The 19,472-nt window shown below is 32.9% G+C and overlaps 1 protein-coding gene across 1 annotated transcript in view; it reads left to right on the top strand.

Annotated features, from left to right (window-relative positions):
• Window position 1: 1 nt before the first annotated feature.
• Window positions 2–19,472, top strand: part of LOC127725970 (mucin-22-like) — a gene marked incomplete at its 5' end in the record, with an annotated part of 219,272 nt that continues 199,801 nt past the window's right edge. Inside the window, 10 exons of the mRNA XM_052233273.1 lie at window positions 2–1,976; window positions 3,572–3,664; window positions 3,820–3,914; window positions 4,656–4,847; window positions 6,048–6,119; window positions 7,298–7,412; window positions 7,933–8,028; window positions 8,719–8,782; window positions 9,365–9,458; window positions 15,055–15,101. Of these exons, the coding sequence (XP_052089233.1) occupies window positions 2–1,976; window positions 3,572–3,664; window positions 3,820–3,914; window positions 4,656–4,847; window positions 6,048–6,119; window positions 7,298–7,412; window positions 7,933–8,028; window positions 8,719–8,782; window positions 9,365–9,458; window positions 15,055–15,101 (2,843 nt within the window). The remainder of the gene's footprint in view (window positions 1,977–3,571; window positions 3,665–3,819; window positions 3,915–4,655; window positions 4,848–6,047; window positions 6,120–7,297; window positions 7,413–7,932; window positions 8,029–8,718; window positions 8,783–9,364; window positions 9,459–15,054; window positions 15,102–19,472) is intronic.

The raw sequence follows: 19,472 nt of genomic DNA, 5'->3' as shown, positions 1-19,472 counted from the left end.
GTTAGGTATAACTACTACCAATGACACAACAACGGCATCAACTGCGGAGACAACAACAGCAGCCTTAACTACCTTTACCATTGCGACAACAACGGCATTAACTCAGCTGACAACCACATCACATACAACGACTTCTCTCGATAAACCAACAGCGATATCAACTGAAGTGACAACCACATCACCAACAACGACTTCTCCCGATGCCCCAACAACGGCATCAACTCAGGTGACAACCACATCACCAACAACGATTTATCCCGATTCCACAACAACAGCATCAACTCAGGTGAAAACCACATCACATACAACTTCTTCTCCCAATGCCACAACAACGGCATCAACTCAGGTGACAACCACATCACCAACAACGACACCTCCCGATGCCACAACAACAGCATCAATTCAGGTGACATCCACATCACCAACAACGACTTTCCCCGATAAAACAACAACGGCATCAACTCAGGTGACAACTGCATCGTTTATACCTACTTCACCGGATGACACAACAACGGCATCGACCCCAGATACAACGACATTACCTATAACTACTTCAACCGATGAAACAACAACGATGTCAACTCAGGTGACAACCACATCAGCTTTAACTACTTCACCCGATAAAACAACAGCGGCATCAACTCAAGAGAATACGACATCAGCTTTAATTACTTCTCCCTATATTACAACAATGGCATCAACTTTGGAGACAACGACCTCAGCTTTAATTACTTCTCCCGATGAAACAACAACAGCATCAACTGTGGAGACAACGACATCAGCTTTAACTACTTCTCCCGATAAAATAACGATGCCATTTACTGTGGAGACAACACCATCAGCTTTAACTACGTCTCCCGAAGAAACAACGATCGCATCAACTGTGGAGACAACAACATCAGCGTTAACTACTTCTCCCGAAGAAACAACAATGGCATCAACTGTGGAGACAACAACATCAGCTTTAACTAGTTTTCCTTATGAAACAACAACAACATCAACTCAGGAGACAACGACATCAGCTTCAACTACTTCTCCCGATGAAACAACAACAGCTTCATCTCAGAAGACAACGAGATCAGCTTTAATTACTTCTCCCTATATTACAACGATGGCATCAACTCTGGAGACAACGACATCAGCTTTAACTTCTTCTCCCAATGAAACAACGATGGCATCAACTGTGGAGACAACAACATCACCTTTAACTACTTCTCCCGAAGAAACAACGATGGCATCAACTGTGGAGACAACAACATCACCTTTAACTACTTCTCCCGAAGAAACAACGATGGCATCAACTGTGGGGACAACAATATCAGCGTTAACTACTTCTCCCGAAAAAACAACGATGGCACCAACTATGGAGACAACAACATTAGCTTTAACTACTTCTCCCGAAGAAACAACGATGGCATCAACTGTGGAGACAACAACATCAGCTTTAACTACTTTTCCTGATGAAACAACAACAGCATCAACTCAGGAGACAACAACATCAGCGTTAACTACTTCTCCCGAAGAAACAACGATGGCATCAACTGTGGAGACAACAACATCAGCTTTAACTACTTTTTCTGATGAAACAACCACAGCATCAACACAGGAGACAACGACATCAGCTTTAACTACTTTTCCTGATGAAACAACAACAGCATCAACTCAGGAGACAACCACATCCTTTATTACTACATCTCCCGATGAAACAACAATGGTATCGACTCAGGAGACAACGACATCAGCTAATTGTACTTCTCCCGATGAAACAACAATGGTAACGACTCAGGAGACAACGACATCAGCTAATTGTACTTCTCCCGACGAAACAACAATGGTATCGACTCAGGAGACAACGACATCAGCTAATTGTACTTCTCCCGATATTACAACAACACACAAACTCAACACTAAAACTACAAAACAACTAACAACGTCATCACCTCTGAAGATCACAATGACTACAAGAGTTGCAACAGGTAGATAACTTGGTTACTCAATGATTTCTGACCATTTCGAAAATAGTTTGAAACAAAACAATATACATAATGGAAACAATGTACTTTCATATATACATATAGAGTAGTCGATGCTTAACCTGTCGACACATCTGGTGACTCTACTTTTGGAGATTATATTATTTCCTCAGTTATAGTTATTTACCTTATCTTCCGAATGAGTATATATGATTTGAATTTGGTTAATTACTGTTGCTTCTACAAAACGGTTTATGTTAAAATCCCTGTATTCTCTTTGTTATCCCTATTCATTTGTGTTTCCGTTTTTCTTATTTTGTATGTTATTGTGGATATTTTTATAATAATAACAGGTTATCCGTGTTTTTTTTTTGCATTGTTTTAGCTATTCTACATATTTAAAAGAAACCGTTTACATTAAATTTGTCCATTCTTTTTTCAAATATAGTATGCTATACTACATATCTTAAATAGATAGTAATTTCGGTAACATACTTATTATATGTGACTAGAAATTAGGTCAAATTTGTTTTATTGTACATCACAGATAATAGTCAAATGCCTGATAACTTTATAGATAGACGTGTAATGTTATATTTGCATTTATCTAACCAATTGATTGTGAACTTAGATTTACTTTATGCATAATGATATGGTTATTTAAACTCACTTACTTTACCTTCAAATTAAGAAAGTCTTAAATTTTTAAAAGGCATTTACACCATAGTGCAAGTTCGAGAAACAATAGTTAAGCGTGGATGTGTGATGAGATAATTACAACATTTATGTACGTTTCTTCAATTAAGGTTGTAGGTGTTCCTATGGACACTATTCTAAATTCCATTGAAATGATAAACAGATGACAAAAGATATGTTCTAATTTTATTATCTTTAATACTGTGATCTTTTGTCAATTGCGACATCACCTAAAGTAACCTTTGCATAGATGTTTACATGCCATGAAGATTTCAAAACAGGTAACTTCTGAACCTTTCTATTGATACCCGTAAGAGCACCTGAGATCATTTATACAATAAACACATCTAAGTCATATCAATATACTGTACAGAGACATCATAAAATCAAAGAGACGTGGTATTATTGTCAATGAAACTATAATTCACCAAAGTTCAAATGGAGTTGATGTCAGCAATTATAGGCAACCGTATAACCTTCAACAATGTAAAAAACCCGTACCGTTTAGTCGGCTATAAAAGTCTCCGACATAATATATGAACAAGCAACAAACACTGAACCACAAACTTATGACTTTGTACAGATATATAGATCATATGGAAAGGTTAACATGGTTAAAAATGTTTTAAGACACGGAACCCATTAACAACATAGGAAAGTGATGTAACGGAACAATATAAGAACAAACTATTAAAATCGGCTCATCAGTTCGAAACAAAGCAGAACAAAATAACATCTCCTGAAAAAACACAGACCGACGTAGTAGGGTATTTATACATTCCTAACAACAGAAATAACACAAGGTATATAGATCTGCGAGTACTTACAGTTACTGACAGACAGTGCAATACAAATAACAACTAATAAAAATTAATCATGATTCTTACATGTTTCTTTTGTAGCCTATTGTCCAGAAGAAATATTTAACAATATTATATGGTCACAGATAGTAGCAGGACAAAAAGACACACAACAATGTCCACCTGGATATACAGGTATTTCAAGTAAATGTAAAAACATAAAGAATAATGATAATAACATTAAGCTATTGGAGTATTTTTTCTACTAGACATACGCGTATATAAAACATTGAGTGGTATTGTTGTCCACTCGTTTGATGATTTATATTAATCTTTGTTCTCACTTGTAGGTAATGTCTTTCGAAAATGCAACGACAACGGTGATTGGGAAGCTCCTGTATATATAGAATGTGTTAATATGGCACTTTATGAAACATCTGAAAAGGTAATTGTTATATTCATTTTATTATTAGGGCCTCATAACTTCACTGAAATCTCTTTATCGACGTGTTCTTATATTTGATTTATTCTAAAATTTATTTATTCTGAATTCAGTATTTGGAAATGGCCTGCTGCTTATGCTAAAGTAAACTTACATAACGTATAGGTATAGAATATTTATGGCCCAGTTGACCATGGATATATTTTACTTGTCTTGTCAAAGCTACCTTTCCATCATATTCATAACTTGATGTTCAACTTATTTCCGACTGTTTACTCATAATGAGCAACACGACGGATATCAAAAGTGAAACAGGCACTGCCCGACTTCTGAAGCATTCGAGTGAGCCTCTAAAGCACTACCCGACTTCTGAAGCATTCGAGTGAGCCTCTTAAACACTGCCCGACTTCTGAAGCACTCGAGGTAGCCTCTAAAGCACTGCCCGACTTCTGAAGCATTCGAGTGAGCCTCTAGAAATATGTGGTTAATTGTATTTTGCCTGATTTCGCCGTTATATTTATTGCTATGGTATCGATTGTTTTGTTTTGTATTTTATGCATGTATTCTATTTTACATAACAGAAACTTCAACATGAAGTTACTTTTTAAAGAAATCAAACTCCCTTTTCACTTCAATGTAATATAACAATTAGAAAAAGTCCAATTGTAATCATCACAAAATGACTCATTGACATATATATACGATTATGATTAACAAATTATCGAAACAATATTTATATTGTAGCTGAATGATCTTGAAAACAACACTGATCCTGAGGAAGCAACAGAAGTTATAGATGACGTACTGAATATTATAAATAATAATACTATTGGGAACGAAAATCCTCCTACATCTGGAGATTTGAAACATACCACTAATATACTGTCTCAAATTGTCGGTTTAGGGGCATCGAAAAATGCGACTGTTGATTCAGAGGTATATTTTCATCTTTTTCACAAGCAAAATTAATGTATCAAGTAAATCTATGTACTATAAAATTTGTAGACCAAATATTTTTAGCCGGTTTGTCTCCGAACCGACACTCTTCTGCATAACTTAATTAATTAAACACCAAATAAAGTTCCATAGCTGGTTCCTCACCGTCTACGTGTTGTAAGCTGGCGGAAATGTTTTTGTATTCAATTTGTCTCGACCCACTTCCAACTCGCACCACTCAAACACTCTCACTAAGTATTACAACTTGCATCACTTTATCAAACTCGCACCACTGAAAAAAAAGATATATAACAAACTCGAAGAAATGTGTTTAATCATTGTTTTCTTCTCACTTAGTTAATTCCTCCTTTCTCGGAGCACCCGTGTTATACAGAGACAGAACTCGCATCACTAGAAAAAAAAAAATACTATATACTCGCACCACTGAAGAAATGTATAAAATAATCTGAGAGTTCTAGATTGTCTTCTCTTAGTTTTTTCCTCCGTTCTTTGAGCATCCGTATCACACAGAGACAGAAATTGACTCGCATCTTTCGAAAAAACAAAAACTACAAACTAGCACCACTGGGAAATATTTTAATCATCAGTGTTCTGGGTTGTCTTCTTCTCCGATTTATTTCTTCCGTTCTAGGATCACCTGTGTAACACCGAGACAGAAGCTACTAATAGGACATTCAAACTCCTATGGAAGAAGAACTGACAAACAAATCATAACTATCAACATAATGCATCAGTGCATAAAACAGTTTGAGAAACAAGAACCAAAGCTGTGTATCACCATAAGCAGTTCGAGTAGTCTTTAAGCCGCGCTCGCGTTTGTTTTATCTAGTATGATCGAAATGGGGTTATCTACGTATAATGAATATTGTAATAAACACTCGTTTTTATTCATATTTTAACAACAGTCTCTTGACTATTTGGACAAAGACTTTTGACAAATACCATTTGTTGAAAACGTTTTTATTTTTAATTTTTGATGTATTTTTTTTATGGGGGAATACATGTATGTCTTATAATGATGATGTTTTTCATTTAAAGTTTTAAGGGATTTGACTCTCACACCAATTATTGAATCCTTAAAACACATTTCATATAAATATGGTATAAAACAAACATATATATATCTAACAAAAAAATAAAATTATAAATGAATTTGATAGAAATCATTTATCATTTTAGAAATTCGGAGATGTTTTGAATTCAGTTTTGGATACAGATAATAGCGGTAGCTGGAATGAAGTTAATTCGGAGGTAAAGTTCGTATAAAATAATCAATTTTTGTATGCAATTTACTATACGCAGCTTTTCAATTTCAATCATTTACCTAAAACAAAAAAGATACAACGTAGATACAAGTATCTGGTCTTTATAAGGGATAATTCATACTTTGTAATAAATCTTTTTGGTTCAAACAAAAATTTCTCTGAAGCTAAAAATATAAAGATGCTTGATTGCTTGATTACATATTTGTTGCAATTGGAGGACGTGTTTTTCAACAAACAATCGGCATTTCCATGGGAACCAACTGTGCCTCTCTGCTTGCCGACTTATTTATTTGTTCACATGAGGCTGATTTCTCACAGGAATCTCTTAAGAAGAAATAATTTTTTTTTAGCAATACCCTTGTACTCTACTTTTCGCTATATAGATAATGTTCTCTCACTAAATAATTCAATTTTTGGTGACAATGTTTAACGTATCTATCCCATCGAACATGATATAAAGGATACAACAGATACAGTTAATTCTTACTCATACCTTGACTTTCATCTAGATATAGACAATGAGAGTCGGTTGAAAACAAAACTTAAGGACCAACGAGATGATTTCGGCTTCCCCTTTGTGATAGTTCCATTTCTATGTAGCAACATTCCAACAGGGCCTGCAAATGGAGTATATATCTCTCAGGTGATACGATATTCAAGGGCTTGCATATCTTCTTTTTGTATCTGTCGCCTCTCTTTTACCTCCCATCTAAATATATTGCTTTCTGTAAATGTAAAAACTTGGCAAACGAAATTCTCACTAAATCATTTTAAAAAAAAGCGTGTAAAATTGTTCATCTTGACAAAATTGTGAAATTTAAAATATAATAGATACATGTACAAATTAACGGCATATCCACTTGTGATGTCATCTGTAAAAATACAGGGATGACGTCAACTTCACCACTTGGAACTCTTGGTTAAATAGCTATTCTTAATAGGAAAACAAGCCTTGGAATAAATATCCAAGAGAGAACTGTCTGCGTTGTCCGCCATGACACACTATATTCGCACGGAATAAGCTACATTGCGTATTTAAATTTGGTTCTTTACCCGGAATAGGAAAATGAAGAAAGCAACATTTTTCTTTTTATCATAAATAACTTGAAATCGTTTATATTTTTGCATCTGTCTTTGAGAACGATATCATATAAATCTTTACAGGAACAATCGGAAGAAGGTGCATCAAAAATTATGGGAATAGTAGAAAGTCTTGGTAGTCTCGTTCAAAAGAATTTACTACCTAATGAAACCAAAATCATCAACAAAACAAATTTAGGTAAGCTTACTCACCAGTATACAGTCTGAACTATATGAGTACAAGCAGTGATACTTTTTACTATATAGATTTTACTTGTGAAACAAACCATAAACTGATGAAGAGAAAAAAAAGATTATGTATGCGTTAGGGGTATGTTTGATTTACGGAAACCTTTCCTTTGCAAGATTAAATTGGATCATAAAAAGATGAAAATAACACTAAGTAATTTTATTCGTCTGAAGGTTTTCTTGATTTAACTCCATCAGTCAAAGCCGAATACTATGAAAGATACATATTCCAACGTCGATATGTCATGCTTCCAAACTAGAATGCTGAATTTCCTCGGGGTACAGTATTTTTGTGATTTTACTTTTAAAACGGTATTAATGTGAGGACTTTAAAACATGAAGCCAGACTGATTAATATAGAAAATGTTATTGAGGTGATGGTTATTTAGAAAATTATACAAATCTATAACAAGAAATCAAATAACTATCATTTTCATCCACGAAATAAATGGAATTTCAATTATTTTCAGTTATAGAGGTTTCAACAATGAAGAAGAACCTTACTTTCCCGCCAGATTCAAATTCGATGTCAAAATTGAATCTTGCAGACCAACTATCTCTACAAGGTATATTTAAATTTAACAAAATGTTTTTTAACTGCCCTGATTGTGTTAATGCATTAAATTATATGCAAAATAAATAATTTTTAAAAGAAAGAGAACACATCTATTGATTGAAAAGTAATTTTGCAAGAGCGGTGCATTTATATTTTTATAACTTTGAATAACACTTATTCCCTTTAAAAAGTATGACCGGGACAAAATCATATGATATGTTCTCCCGGCACCACTAAACATCGACAAATTGTTTATTTCAATGAAAACGATAAAAAAAACAAAAACAAAAACATACAAAATCAAAACAAAACTAAACCACCTTGCTCGTCGAAAACGGGAAGACACCATGGTGTGTAAGTATTCCTTGTCTTTCTTATAAATACTTTGCTACTAACAATAACCACAAAAAAACCCTAAATAGTTATCAAAGGTACCAGGCTTATAATTTTGAAACGCCAGACGCGCGTTTCGTCTACATAAGACTCATCAGTGACGCTCCGATCAAAAAAGTTAAAAAGCCAAACAAGTATAAAGTTGAAGAGCATTGAGGATCCAAAATTCCAAAAAAAGTTGTTTCTAAAATTTGGAAAGGTACATGTAAGTTTTGAAATTTAAATGCAGATCAATTTTCCGTCAGTTTATCAGTTTGTTATTAGCATTGAAGACTGTACACTTATATTATAATCAATATTCTTTCAGATACACTTTACACAGCGGCCCTCTACAGGACATTGTCGGGTATACTTCCAACAACACCAAACAGGTATGGAATTTACGTCTAAACGACTACTTTACATTAGGTAAAATAAAGCCATTTATTTTAATTTATAAAACATTCTTCGTCATCGTTAACCAACAAGACCTTCCTCATATAGACTATTTGATCACTTTCTTCTAATGTCCAAGGAATCAAATTCAGTGGTTGTCGTTTGTTGCAGTTTTTGTTCATTATTTGTACATGAATCAGGCCGTTAGTTTTCTTGTTTTAATTGTTTCACATTTGGTTTTTTTTCCGGGCCTTTACAGCATACTATATGGTATAGGTTTTACTCATTTTTGACGTAGAGTGACCCATAGTTGTTAAATTGCTGTGTTGTTTGGTCACTTGTGGAGAGTTCTCTCATTGGCAATCATACCACAACTTCTTATTTTTGTAAAGACTATTTAAGCTTTAACTACAATGTAGCTGTACATATGTGTACAGCATTCCGGCAATCTATTCATATCTACACAATTTTAACACTCCAAAGACAGAATATGTTTGTTTCTTTAAGTTGTCCTGACCCGATGAGAGTTCAAAAACATTTCTTAACTTATTTTATCAAGGCCAATATGTTCGTTTTAGATCAGTTGGTTCTGATGTGATTTCCGTATCATTTGGCCAAGATATTGACATCTTAACAGAAAATATTACAATCAGATTTGAGCAAAATAAAAAGGTAAATTGTACACTGACTTATTTTTAGTAGTATTGTATATTTTAAAAGAGCAATAATTTGCAAGTTTATAAAGTTAGGTGATTGTAGTAAAACATTAAAACATATTGTACATAATTCATAGTCATTTGAAAGGAAGTAAATAATATTTAACAGCATAAACGTATGATTTCGATCTTTGTTAGAACGATACGTGTTCCCCTAAATACCTTAATAATGTACAACCGAGACCTAACTTCTAGAAAGACAAATCCTTTAAAATTTATGCAACACATGAACAAAACAAAGAAAGGCATTAAAACATTAGTCATAGTTGTTAAAGGTCAACTTTTCCTTATGAAACTGTAAACTTGGTGTTTGGTGAGATACACGTCTTTACGCTACATTACAAACCTGCTCGTGCATTTTTCATTGTTATTCAACGCAAAATAATTATCTAAGATACCTGGGACGATCTCATTTCACAAAGAATTTCTATTGTCTACTTATTGTACCTCGAACTGATTTACCGTTGTAGGTCTTTAAGTTGAGGTTCAATTTACTAAAAGTTAATCGGGCATGACTAATTAAATACGCCCTCTTAAACTCAGGGGGTCCGAAGTAGGATCGGGAAAACACCCAGCAAAATACCATAATCAGTTACAATTTTAGAAATTTTGGGATTCAAAGTGCTTTTAGTTGCTTTAATATCTCCGGTCAATAATCAAACGGTATTTTAGTAGAAATACTAACCTGTCCCGAACCGGGAGATGATGGCTGCAATAGGAATTTATTTACAAAAAGAGTCTACATCTCATTTTCTTATAATGGCCATTATTTGCCACTGGACATAAAGGAGCAATTAATTAATCAGCTTAATTTAGTGATGTATAATTATATGTCTTCAGTTGATAATTGTCTCAAACAGTTTTCCAATTTTTATATAATTCATTTTCATTTACATTTGAATTTTTAAGCGTAAATCTTTGCATTTCTTCCATCATTTTTCTCTTTGCATTTAATCTTTTTTTTAACATTAAAAAACGTTGTCGTAGTACACATAAGAGGTTACATTGTATCCTATCCAGCAGTTTTAAGTTTATTTATATCTCAGACTGGTGTAATAGTTGTCATAAAAGCAAAAATGGATAAGGAAATGTTGACAACAATTTATATAAGGATTCAACTTATTTTGGGCGTTTCATTTATCTATCTTTTAGATATTGTCTTGCTGATCGGTTTTGTTAAATTTTTTTTCATCTACTATTGTCCTAGCAAGACATTTAAAAAATGTGTTAAAATCAGCCATGCGACTTATTTAAATTGATTTAGCTGACATTTTTGTTGTTTACACCTTTCAATCATTCAACTCGTGCGTAGATCGTATTTCTCTCTTATGTTTTTAACCTACAGGGCCCGTATGCATAAAACCACTTAAGATAAGAAATCCAATTGTAGTACTAATTTATCGTTGCACATGACGAAAAGTCCATCCGTTCGGAACAAATCTTAACTTAAGTAGCTTTATGCATACGGACCCTGATAGCGTAAAATTCTCACTACACCAGGCATCGGATGTACATTCCTATTTCGATCGGACAAAGCTGCGTATTTATATATCCGATAAGCCAAACAAATGCATCCATATAGTAAAGGTATACTGTGGTGCAGGAGAGGTCCAGAGATGTCAATATTTCTATACCCAAGTGAATCATTTGGTTTTGAATAAAAGGAGATAAAGGTATATATTAATGCGAAAGCAACCCAAAGATACAGACAAATCAAAATATTTAGAGTCAACATTCAGACTTTTTATAGAAAGATGCGTATACAGAATAATAAGCTCAAAACCGCCCCATCACTAAATAATATACTGACCGATTTTAGAAACGCAACACTAGATTATTCTTTTTATTTCCAATTTTCAAATATGCAATTTTTGTTAAACAAACTTATGAACAGAAATTTCTCTCATTACTTCATTGTTTAAAAAAAAATGGCATTTCGAAAGTTATATTGATTACGTCATTTTTAATGTTCGAATCATGTGGTATACACTGAGACCCTTGTTTTCCCGTTACCAACGAATGTGTCACCGTCAAAAGCAATGACTGCCTGTAACCAACGCCAAAATGATTGGCAGAAAGGTCAACCAATTCTGTTATGCATGTTTTGGGTTTTGTTTTGCACCGTCTGATTTTGCCTTTGTTCCACCCATTACAGTGTGTTTTGGCAATTATGCGGGTGAAACTTTAGGGCTTCAAATGTTTTTCTGCAGTCGATCCTTTTGCAGTTGAGTTTATGGGAAACATTAATGGCATGAGTCTGTGCGCAATGGCTATCTGCAATTTGATTAGCAGTTGACGGTACGGCCGTAAACATGTCTCGAAAATGACGTTGTGTAATAAAATTCTATTGACGTTGCAATGTCACTAGATGTTGATCTGGTCATTGATGGTCATCAACAGATCCCGTCTACCTTTATCGTTGTCGGAAGGACAGTAAGACAAGTTTCTGACGTCAAATTGTCTGGTTGCAGCACGTTCACGTTTTTTTATTTGCAGTATTCTTATGGGCTGATTCAGTTTTTTATTCCTCATTCTTGGCAATATGGAGATGCAACATTTTTTAACTGATTTAAGTGTGGCCAAGGATTGAAAGAACTGTTTCACGAAGAACAAAAACTGAAATCTTCTTTTATGGGTTCCAAATTTCGCTTTAAGAAATTCGTGCGACTTGAATAATCCGGTATGTTCAATAACCACAGGTAAGTCAGATGTTGATTTTTTCTAAAAAGAAAGAAGTATGGTAAGAGTGAATAGTAGTTGTATGAGGATAAAACATGATTTGGCTAAAAAAAAAATAACAAAATGAGTGTTGCGTTTTTAAAGTCAGTCAGTATAGTTATACGGAGGTAATTCAATAATATTTTTACCTTCAAAAATTATATATCCCAAAAGGCACATTTGATTTAATATTATATACCGTCAAAGATATTCCAACAATCACAATTGTTTGGTTGAAAAATTTCACCTGCCCTATTTTAATTTTGATCGGTGAAAATTTGAGAAGTTGTAATGTAAACCAGTAGAAGAAAACACTTCACTGTATAATATAACGGTAAAATAAATGATGATTTTAATGGATGACGACCAGCGGCAAATCAAATGAATATTCAGGACGATAACATGACTTTTGTATATATAATATGAGTATTAACCCCGCTTTTTACTAGACTGACACGCTGAGTCGGTTTTTTTAACGTGTTCACAAAATATTAGTTTGCAGGAAGAAAAGTCACCCGACCCGGACACATTTCTGACTCTGAGCCGACCAGTTTGTGCTGTTTCTCTATGATGCCACGAGTTTAGCGCTGAAAAAGTAAATGCCAATTTTAACGTCTTTGTTTGACCCGGTCGGGATTCTAACAAAAGACCTCCCGCTCTCGAGGAGAACACCCTAGCTCACATGAGACCAACCAGGAGAGCGGTAGTACAGAATATCATACCAAAAACTCAAGTACAATAAACAATACAGTTTCACAGAATTCTCACAGTTACTAAAGCGAGCTAAAAGTATCTAACCTAAATTGGATGCGTGAAATGATATTGTAAACTACACGTAAACATCGATGAACGACTTCAGAGAAGATTTCATGGATCAACGCTCTCTGCAAATTAAAAACTCTTGCACCTATTATTTGAGTGGTCCGAATGTGGCCACCTGTTGCAAGTTTTAATTTCTGTCCTTATTCAATATACCCTCATTTTCCAGTAGTATTTTAAAGTTTCACGTCCAAACTCACTGTCGACCTATTGCACGACCTACCTATTGTATTTAAAATTTATGTGTTATAGTCATGAACATGCATGAAATATTTGCCACTGGACGTAAAGAAAACAACAATCAATCGACTTCATGAATTGGTCCATGTACTAGTACTTAGCACACAAAGACAAGATCTTGTAAAATGCTATAATGTACAATTTGAATTTAAACTTTTATGTTTTTTTTGTGTTTTTTTTTCTTCAATTTATTCCATAACTGACTGCTTATAAAAAAGTTTTGAATATTTTTTTTTCTATGGTTCTTGTCTACTGTTTTAATACGATTTAAAACATATGATTTTTTTGTCAGGCAAGGATAAAATTAAGAAAGGTAAAAGTTTTTCCGGTGTTTTTGCTTCATTTAGACCTAAAAAGGGAATAACGGACGATTAAATTAAAAGTTTGTTTTTACATAATTCATTGAACTTGCGAAAATATCTCACCTAAACACGTTTTGATCAGGCCAGTGAAACCTAGTCTAATACGATTTTATTCATTGAGGTTTGCATGCATAGTTTTTATTAAAAAAAAAAACAAAGCAAGATCTATTAATTAATTGGACTGAATAGACAACACTAATTATTTTGCATTGGCATGTAACGTAGTGTAGGAAAATTACCGAATCAAAAACAAAATGAACATTTACCGGATGAATATTGTGAAGGACCCTATGTATCTAGGTCTGTTCGATTAGAAGTTCTGAAACAAACTGTTTAAAAAGCTAATTGTTGGAAGAGTGTACTTACTTTTTTCTAAGGTCTGGTGTTTACGAATCTATTTCATGATTACTTACAGATTAAAAGCATCAAATATATATATAACAAGAAGTTGTTGTGCAGAATATTCATTGGTCAGTTATAAATGAAGTCTTTATAGGGTTTTGATTGCCTCATTTATTAAATAAAAAATCGTTATTTTGAAAAGCTGGATTCAAAAATATAAATTTACGCCTTAATTTTGTAAAACTATCATTTGGTTTATTTTAGTGCTAAAAGAATTATGATAAATAAATAATTAAATGATGTACTGCCATTTAATCGGTCCGTTTCCATTGCAATTTGGTAACTGTTAATTGTATATATCAGTCTGAGTATTGTTTAACTATCATTTAAGTTGAAAAATTTAGACTCGTCCAATTCAGGTGAATTAGATTTCTGCAAGTGCTTTTTGTGTACTTTTCTTATGTTTTTGACGGTTTGTAAATCAGTAAAAGTTCAATGATTAAGCTAATATTGACATTAAAAGACCTCCTCACAAAAAGGGCTGTTCAAATCCCCTCGCCCTTCGGGCTCGGGGATCTGAATATCCCTTTTTGTTTGAAGGTCTTTTAATATCAATATTAACTTATCATTGAACTTTTATTATTACATAATGCACTGTACGATGACATATAGTTGTTAATTTTCTGTGTCATTTGGTGTCATCTGGAGAGTTGTCTTATTGGCAATTATACCACATCTTCTGTTTTATATATACTGTCAGAATACATAGTTCCAGTCATGCCAATTCCGCAGGCACTAGTCACTGGGCGAAAGATACGCTCTACCAACAACAATGGTGCGGTTTAATTGAAATATATGTTATCAATGTTCATGTGTTTAATGCGTATAGCTGATATAAATTTGCAAACACATTAAATGTAAGCAATTCTTAAATAGCATGAAACGATAACATTGTAGACTCACCCGGTCTCTTTCTATCCTATCCTTTATTTATATTCTATCCTTATTTATTTGCCAGTTGTATCATGAATTTTATTGTAATTGACATTATATTGTTGTCCCGAACTACAGGTGCCATTCACAGATCCAAAGATATCTTGTGGATATTGGAACTTCAGGTATATGTTTTAGTAATAGTCTTCTTATAGCGGGAGTAACATTGGCGTTGTCCGACCGATATAATCGTTACAGTTATCTCAGCTCCTGTCGAAATATGTACAGATATATTTCGTATCATAATTTTTAAGTTTATGAATTAAACCGATTTTTGGATCTCCAACCCTTTTTGATGACACTATAATTATGCTATTTTACTTTGTATTTCAATTGAGAATAACACTTCGATTCCTACCTTCTAAATTATAAAATGGTTTTATTGTTTTTTTATCATGAACTTTATTTGGTTTGACTGTATCGTGTTGTCGATCTTCAAATGACTCGGATAATCATGATTCTGATTCTGATTTTAATTGAATTATATTTTCGGGGGATCTTTGTGGAGATTAAAAAAAATTAAAGTAAAGCATGTCATGGACATTGTTTTGTTTTCAACCTGTTCATGTCTTTTTTAACAATTGTCTGAACTTTGATTATGTTTCGATTTATATGTGGATATTTTTCAGTGCTAGAAGTTGGGCTAATAGCGGATGCTATCTGACAAAAACTGAATCTAATGTTTCTACATGCACATGCAATCATTTAACAAATTTTGCCATATTGATGAGTCCCAGTGATTTTGAAATTGTAAGTTTAATTTACTATACATATGTATAAACAAATTGTTGTATGTTCATATCAAATTTCTGTTGACAACTATAAATATCACATATTATTCTTATAATACCTACATGTACACGTTATAAATTTCATGCGTCCAAAGCGCTTTTTTTTTGGAACTACTTTCATCAGGAATGCTAAAAAGAGTAAAAATATATTCATTAGGTTTATTTGGCCCTTCTTTTTATGATACCAGAAAGAAAGAGACTTTTGATCTTTAACTACGGTATCGGATTGTCGCCTTTCAACTGTATTGATTTTAGACGAAACACGCGTTTTGGGTACTGAATTATCAGCCTGGTATTATTGATAACACGGATAATTTAAGAAGCGAATTGTTGCTTTTATAATGTACCTTTATCACTATTTAGGTTTTAAAATATGTAATATTTGCTGACGACATTTAAGATTTAAATAAAGCGCGAGGTTGGGCTAGCCACAAAACCAGGTTCAACCCACCATTTTTTCTTAAAATGTCCTGTATCAAGTCAGGAATATGGCAGTTGTTATCTAATCGTTCGTTTCTATGTATGTTGCATGGTCATTTGTTTTTTGTTGCACTTCAGTGTTCTGTTGTTTCGTTGTTTTCCTCTTACAGTTGATTCGTTCCCTCGGTTTAAGTTTGTAACTCGGATTTGTTTTCTCTAAATCGATTTATGACTTTTGAACAGCGGGATACTACTGTTGCCTTTCTTTAGCCTTACTTATTTATCTAACGTAAGATTACTGATCTAAGCAACGATTGCATATTATTTAATTCACGAAATATTGCAGTTGGAAAGCAAGTCCTTGGAAACGTCCGTTGTCGTTAAGCTCTATCAGCAACAATAGCAGGGGGAATAATTAGGTGGCGCTACAGTCGTCCGTGACGTCAAAAAATCCGCCAAATCAATCGGCTAAAAGATTGACGTTTAAAGTATGTTTTTTAACTTGTCATGCTTTTATTATAATTGATTTTTAAAATTTGTAGGTTTTGCGACCAATATAGTTTCAATACGACATACAAACATTATCAAAAATAGCTTGTAATTGCTATTTCTTTATCCTGTCTTTCTAAAAATTATCAGCCATCTTTTTTGTTTGCCAAAAACATAGATTTTTAATAACTTGACGTTTGCGTAACCAAATAAGGAAAAGAACGATATTTACCTTAAATGAAACCAGGTAACCTATTTCAAATTTCTACACAAATTTAAAGCCATAATTTTTTACTGTAATACATCAATTGTAGTGACCACCAGTCATGTCAATTTGTACCTGGTTTTAGCTGCGTTTCTTCTTTAAAACCGTGGAGTTCAACTTCTTTTCATTGTACCAGTTTCCAAAGTACTCTAAAATACTGATTTTATTAAAGATATGAATGAAATTGTGATTAAGAATTGTTGTTTTCACAATTCCATACGATACATCCATTTCAAAGTAATTAAAATCCTTTTTGATCCCCTTCATAAATTGACGGTGACATTGTTTTCTTTTTTCAACATACGTCATATAACGTTAACAAAATATGTGTCAGGGTGCATAGTTAAAATTGTATACTTCGAAAAGTGAAACAACAAACAAAATTCTTCTTTATTGTGTTTGAAACTATGCGTGTTAGAAAATTTCATTCATACTGGCAACAAATATGACAAATTAATGATAGCCTATGGATGGACAAAAGCACAAAAAATAGCAATAGAAAATGCATTGTAATTTCTGAAGGAAAACATATATGATATAAAGAAAATGAAGGTCAGTTAATTATATTTATATTTATAAGTTAAAAACCTTGCTTATTTAATTATCTCTTTACTAAGTAAGCTACATTAATAAGAGCAAAAACTAGCTTATCAAGTCAAACAAAAAGTTAATTCATAGAGATGTGTTCTTAAAAAATTTAATTTATTCAAATGACGAATTCTTGTCAAATTAAACAATCCATTGATCAATAAGTAAAATGCACAAGATTTGTCCCACCAACTTTCATTTCATTTCTGAGATAAACATCCAATTATTCAGGTAAAATATACAGTACTTTGTTTATAAATATGTAAAGCAGCTGATACAGCAACCTGAACAGAAAAAGCCCCATTTTTCTTTCAAAAGATTACTTTTATAATCTATAAAATACCCTGAGAAATTAGACAAGGGCTACTGTGCTAGCTAATCTAAATGTTGATTTTACAATAATAATGATTTTGAAATTCAAAACTATGTCACTCTCACTTATAATTTTAAGCATTATTTTTTAACAGAATTTCTGTCAATATTTTTGGTAAACTTATCTTTTTTCTGTTGGATATTTTCTATGCAGTACTGTACTGTTCAACTAAGAAACATAGGCTTGATTTTAAAGGCTCTTTTACTTTGAAGAAACTTATTGTGACTCTTGGTCCCACTTCATAGAATATGAAATATAAATGATCAGTACTATTCATTATTTTCATTTTAAGAAAGATTATTCAAATTGTATAAAATATGTTTCATTACATTAAACATTATTAGAAGTGTTTACAAAAACTTCTACTAAAAGTGATCCCATATACCATTATAAAAATTACAAAGTAAATTCATCAGCCAGAGCTAATTTATATCAATATAGTTAGGTTTCTACATATAGGTGAAATTTCTGACCTTTTAATAATTTTTTGTCTTTCAATTTTACATCTAATCCTTCTCTGAAAAGTAGGGAAGTATCACTTCTTAATATTATAATAACATAGTCTTAAATCAAATTTCGTTTATTTTCTTTCTGATATTTGTAAAGTAAACTCCTTTTTATTCATTTTGCCGGGTTTTTTATTTTTGACTGGTGATATCAAGGGGAGATAACAACTTGCACAAATCGGCAAAAAAACACCGCTTCGAGTTGAAAATAACTTGACGTTTGCGTATCCAAAATTCTATTGCCTAGATATTCATATCGAGTGTTTGTCTTAATGAGATGAGATGCTTTATTGAATTTAAATTCAGCCTATCATTTTTACTTTCCTCGAAAATATTTTGATTTTTCGATCAGGAGACTTGACAAATTTCACAAAAACTTCAAGTTTGAAGATAAAATAAAGAATAAAGGATTTTGAGTTGATGTGTAAGTTTTGACTAATTAAAATTAAAATATTCAAGATTATTTGGATCAATAAGTTTTTATCACGACATTGGTATTTTAGTGAGTAAAAATGAGATTTGTCTCATCCGTAGTTTTACTGAATTTTCATGGTCACGTGACCTCAATTGTTGCTGATAGACTTGGGGTCAAACCGTGACCTGCTTTCCAACTAATTGTATGAGCTTTTTAGAACAATTAGATATTTTCAATCAATAAATAACAAACATGTATCAATATTTCAGACAGATCTACATCAAAGAGCATTAGAAATTATCACGTTTGTTGGTTGTGGCCTATCAATATTAGGATGTTCTCTTACTCTTATTACTTACTATGCATTCTGGAGGTAAGATGATTGAAAGACTCAATCATACACATGTATTTTGTCCAAATACACTGCAGAAAATAATTGTCTTGCAAATAAATGTGTACCTAAATAAAAAAAAGGTGTGTTTACGATAACAAAAAATGCGTTCAGTCATCAAACAGCCGCCAGCACTAAAAAGTACTTGTCTATTGCTTACGATCGAATGGAATATGATCTGCACGTCTTTTTTATAGAAGTAACAATGGCGTATAAATACGGAGATTTACAATAGCTAACATCAACGTCATTTGAACT

The sequence above is a fragment of the Mytilus californianus genome, unplaced genomic scaffold (genome assembly GCF_021869535.1).
Source record: "Mytilus californianus isolate M0D057914Y unplaced genomic scaffold, xbMytCali1.0.p SCAF_15, whole genome shotgun sequence".
Taxonomy (NCBI): Eukaryota; Metazoa; Mollusca; class Bivalvia; order Mytilida; family Mytilidae; genus Mytilus; species Mytilus californianus.
The sequence above is the reverse complement of the archived record's forward strand: the minus strand, read 5'-3'. Positions and strand labels throughout refer to the sequence as shown.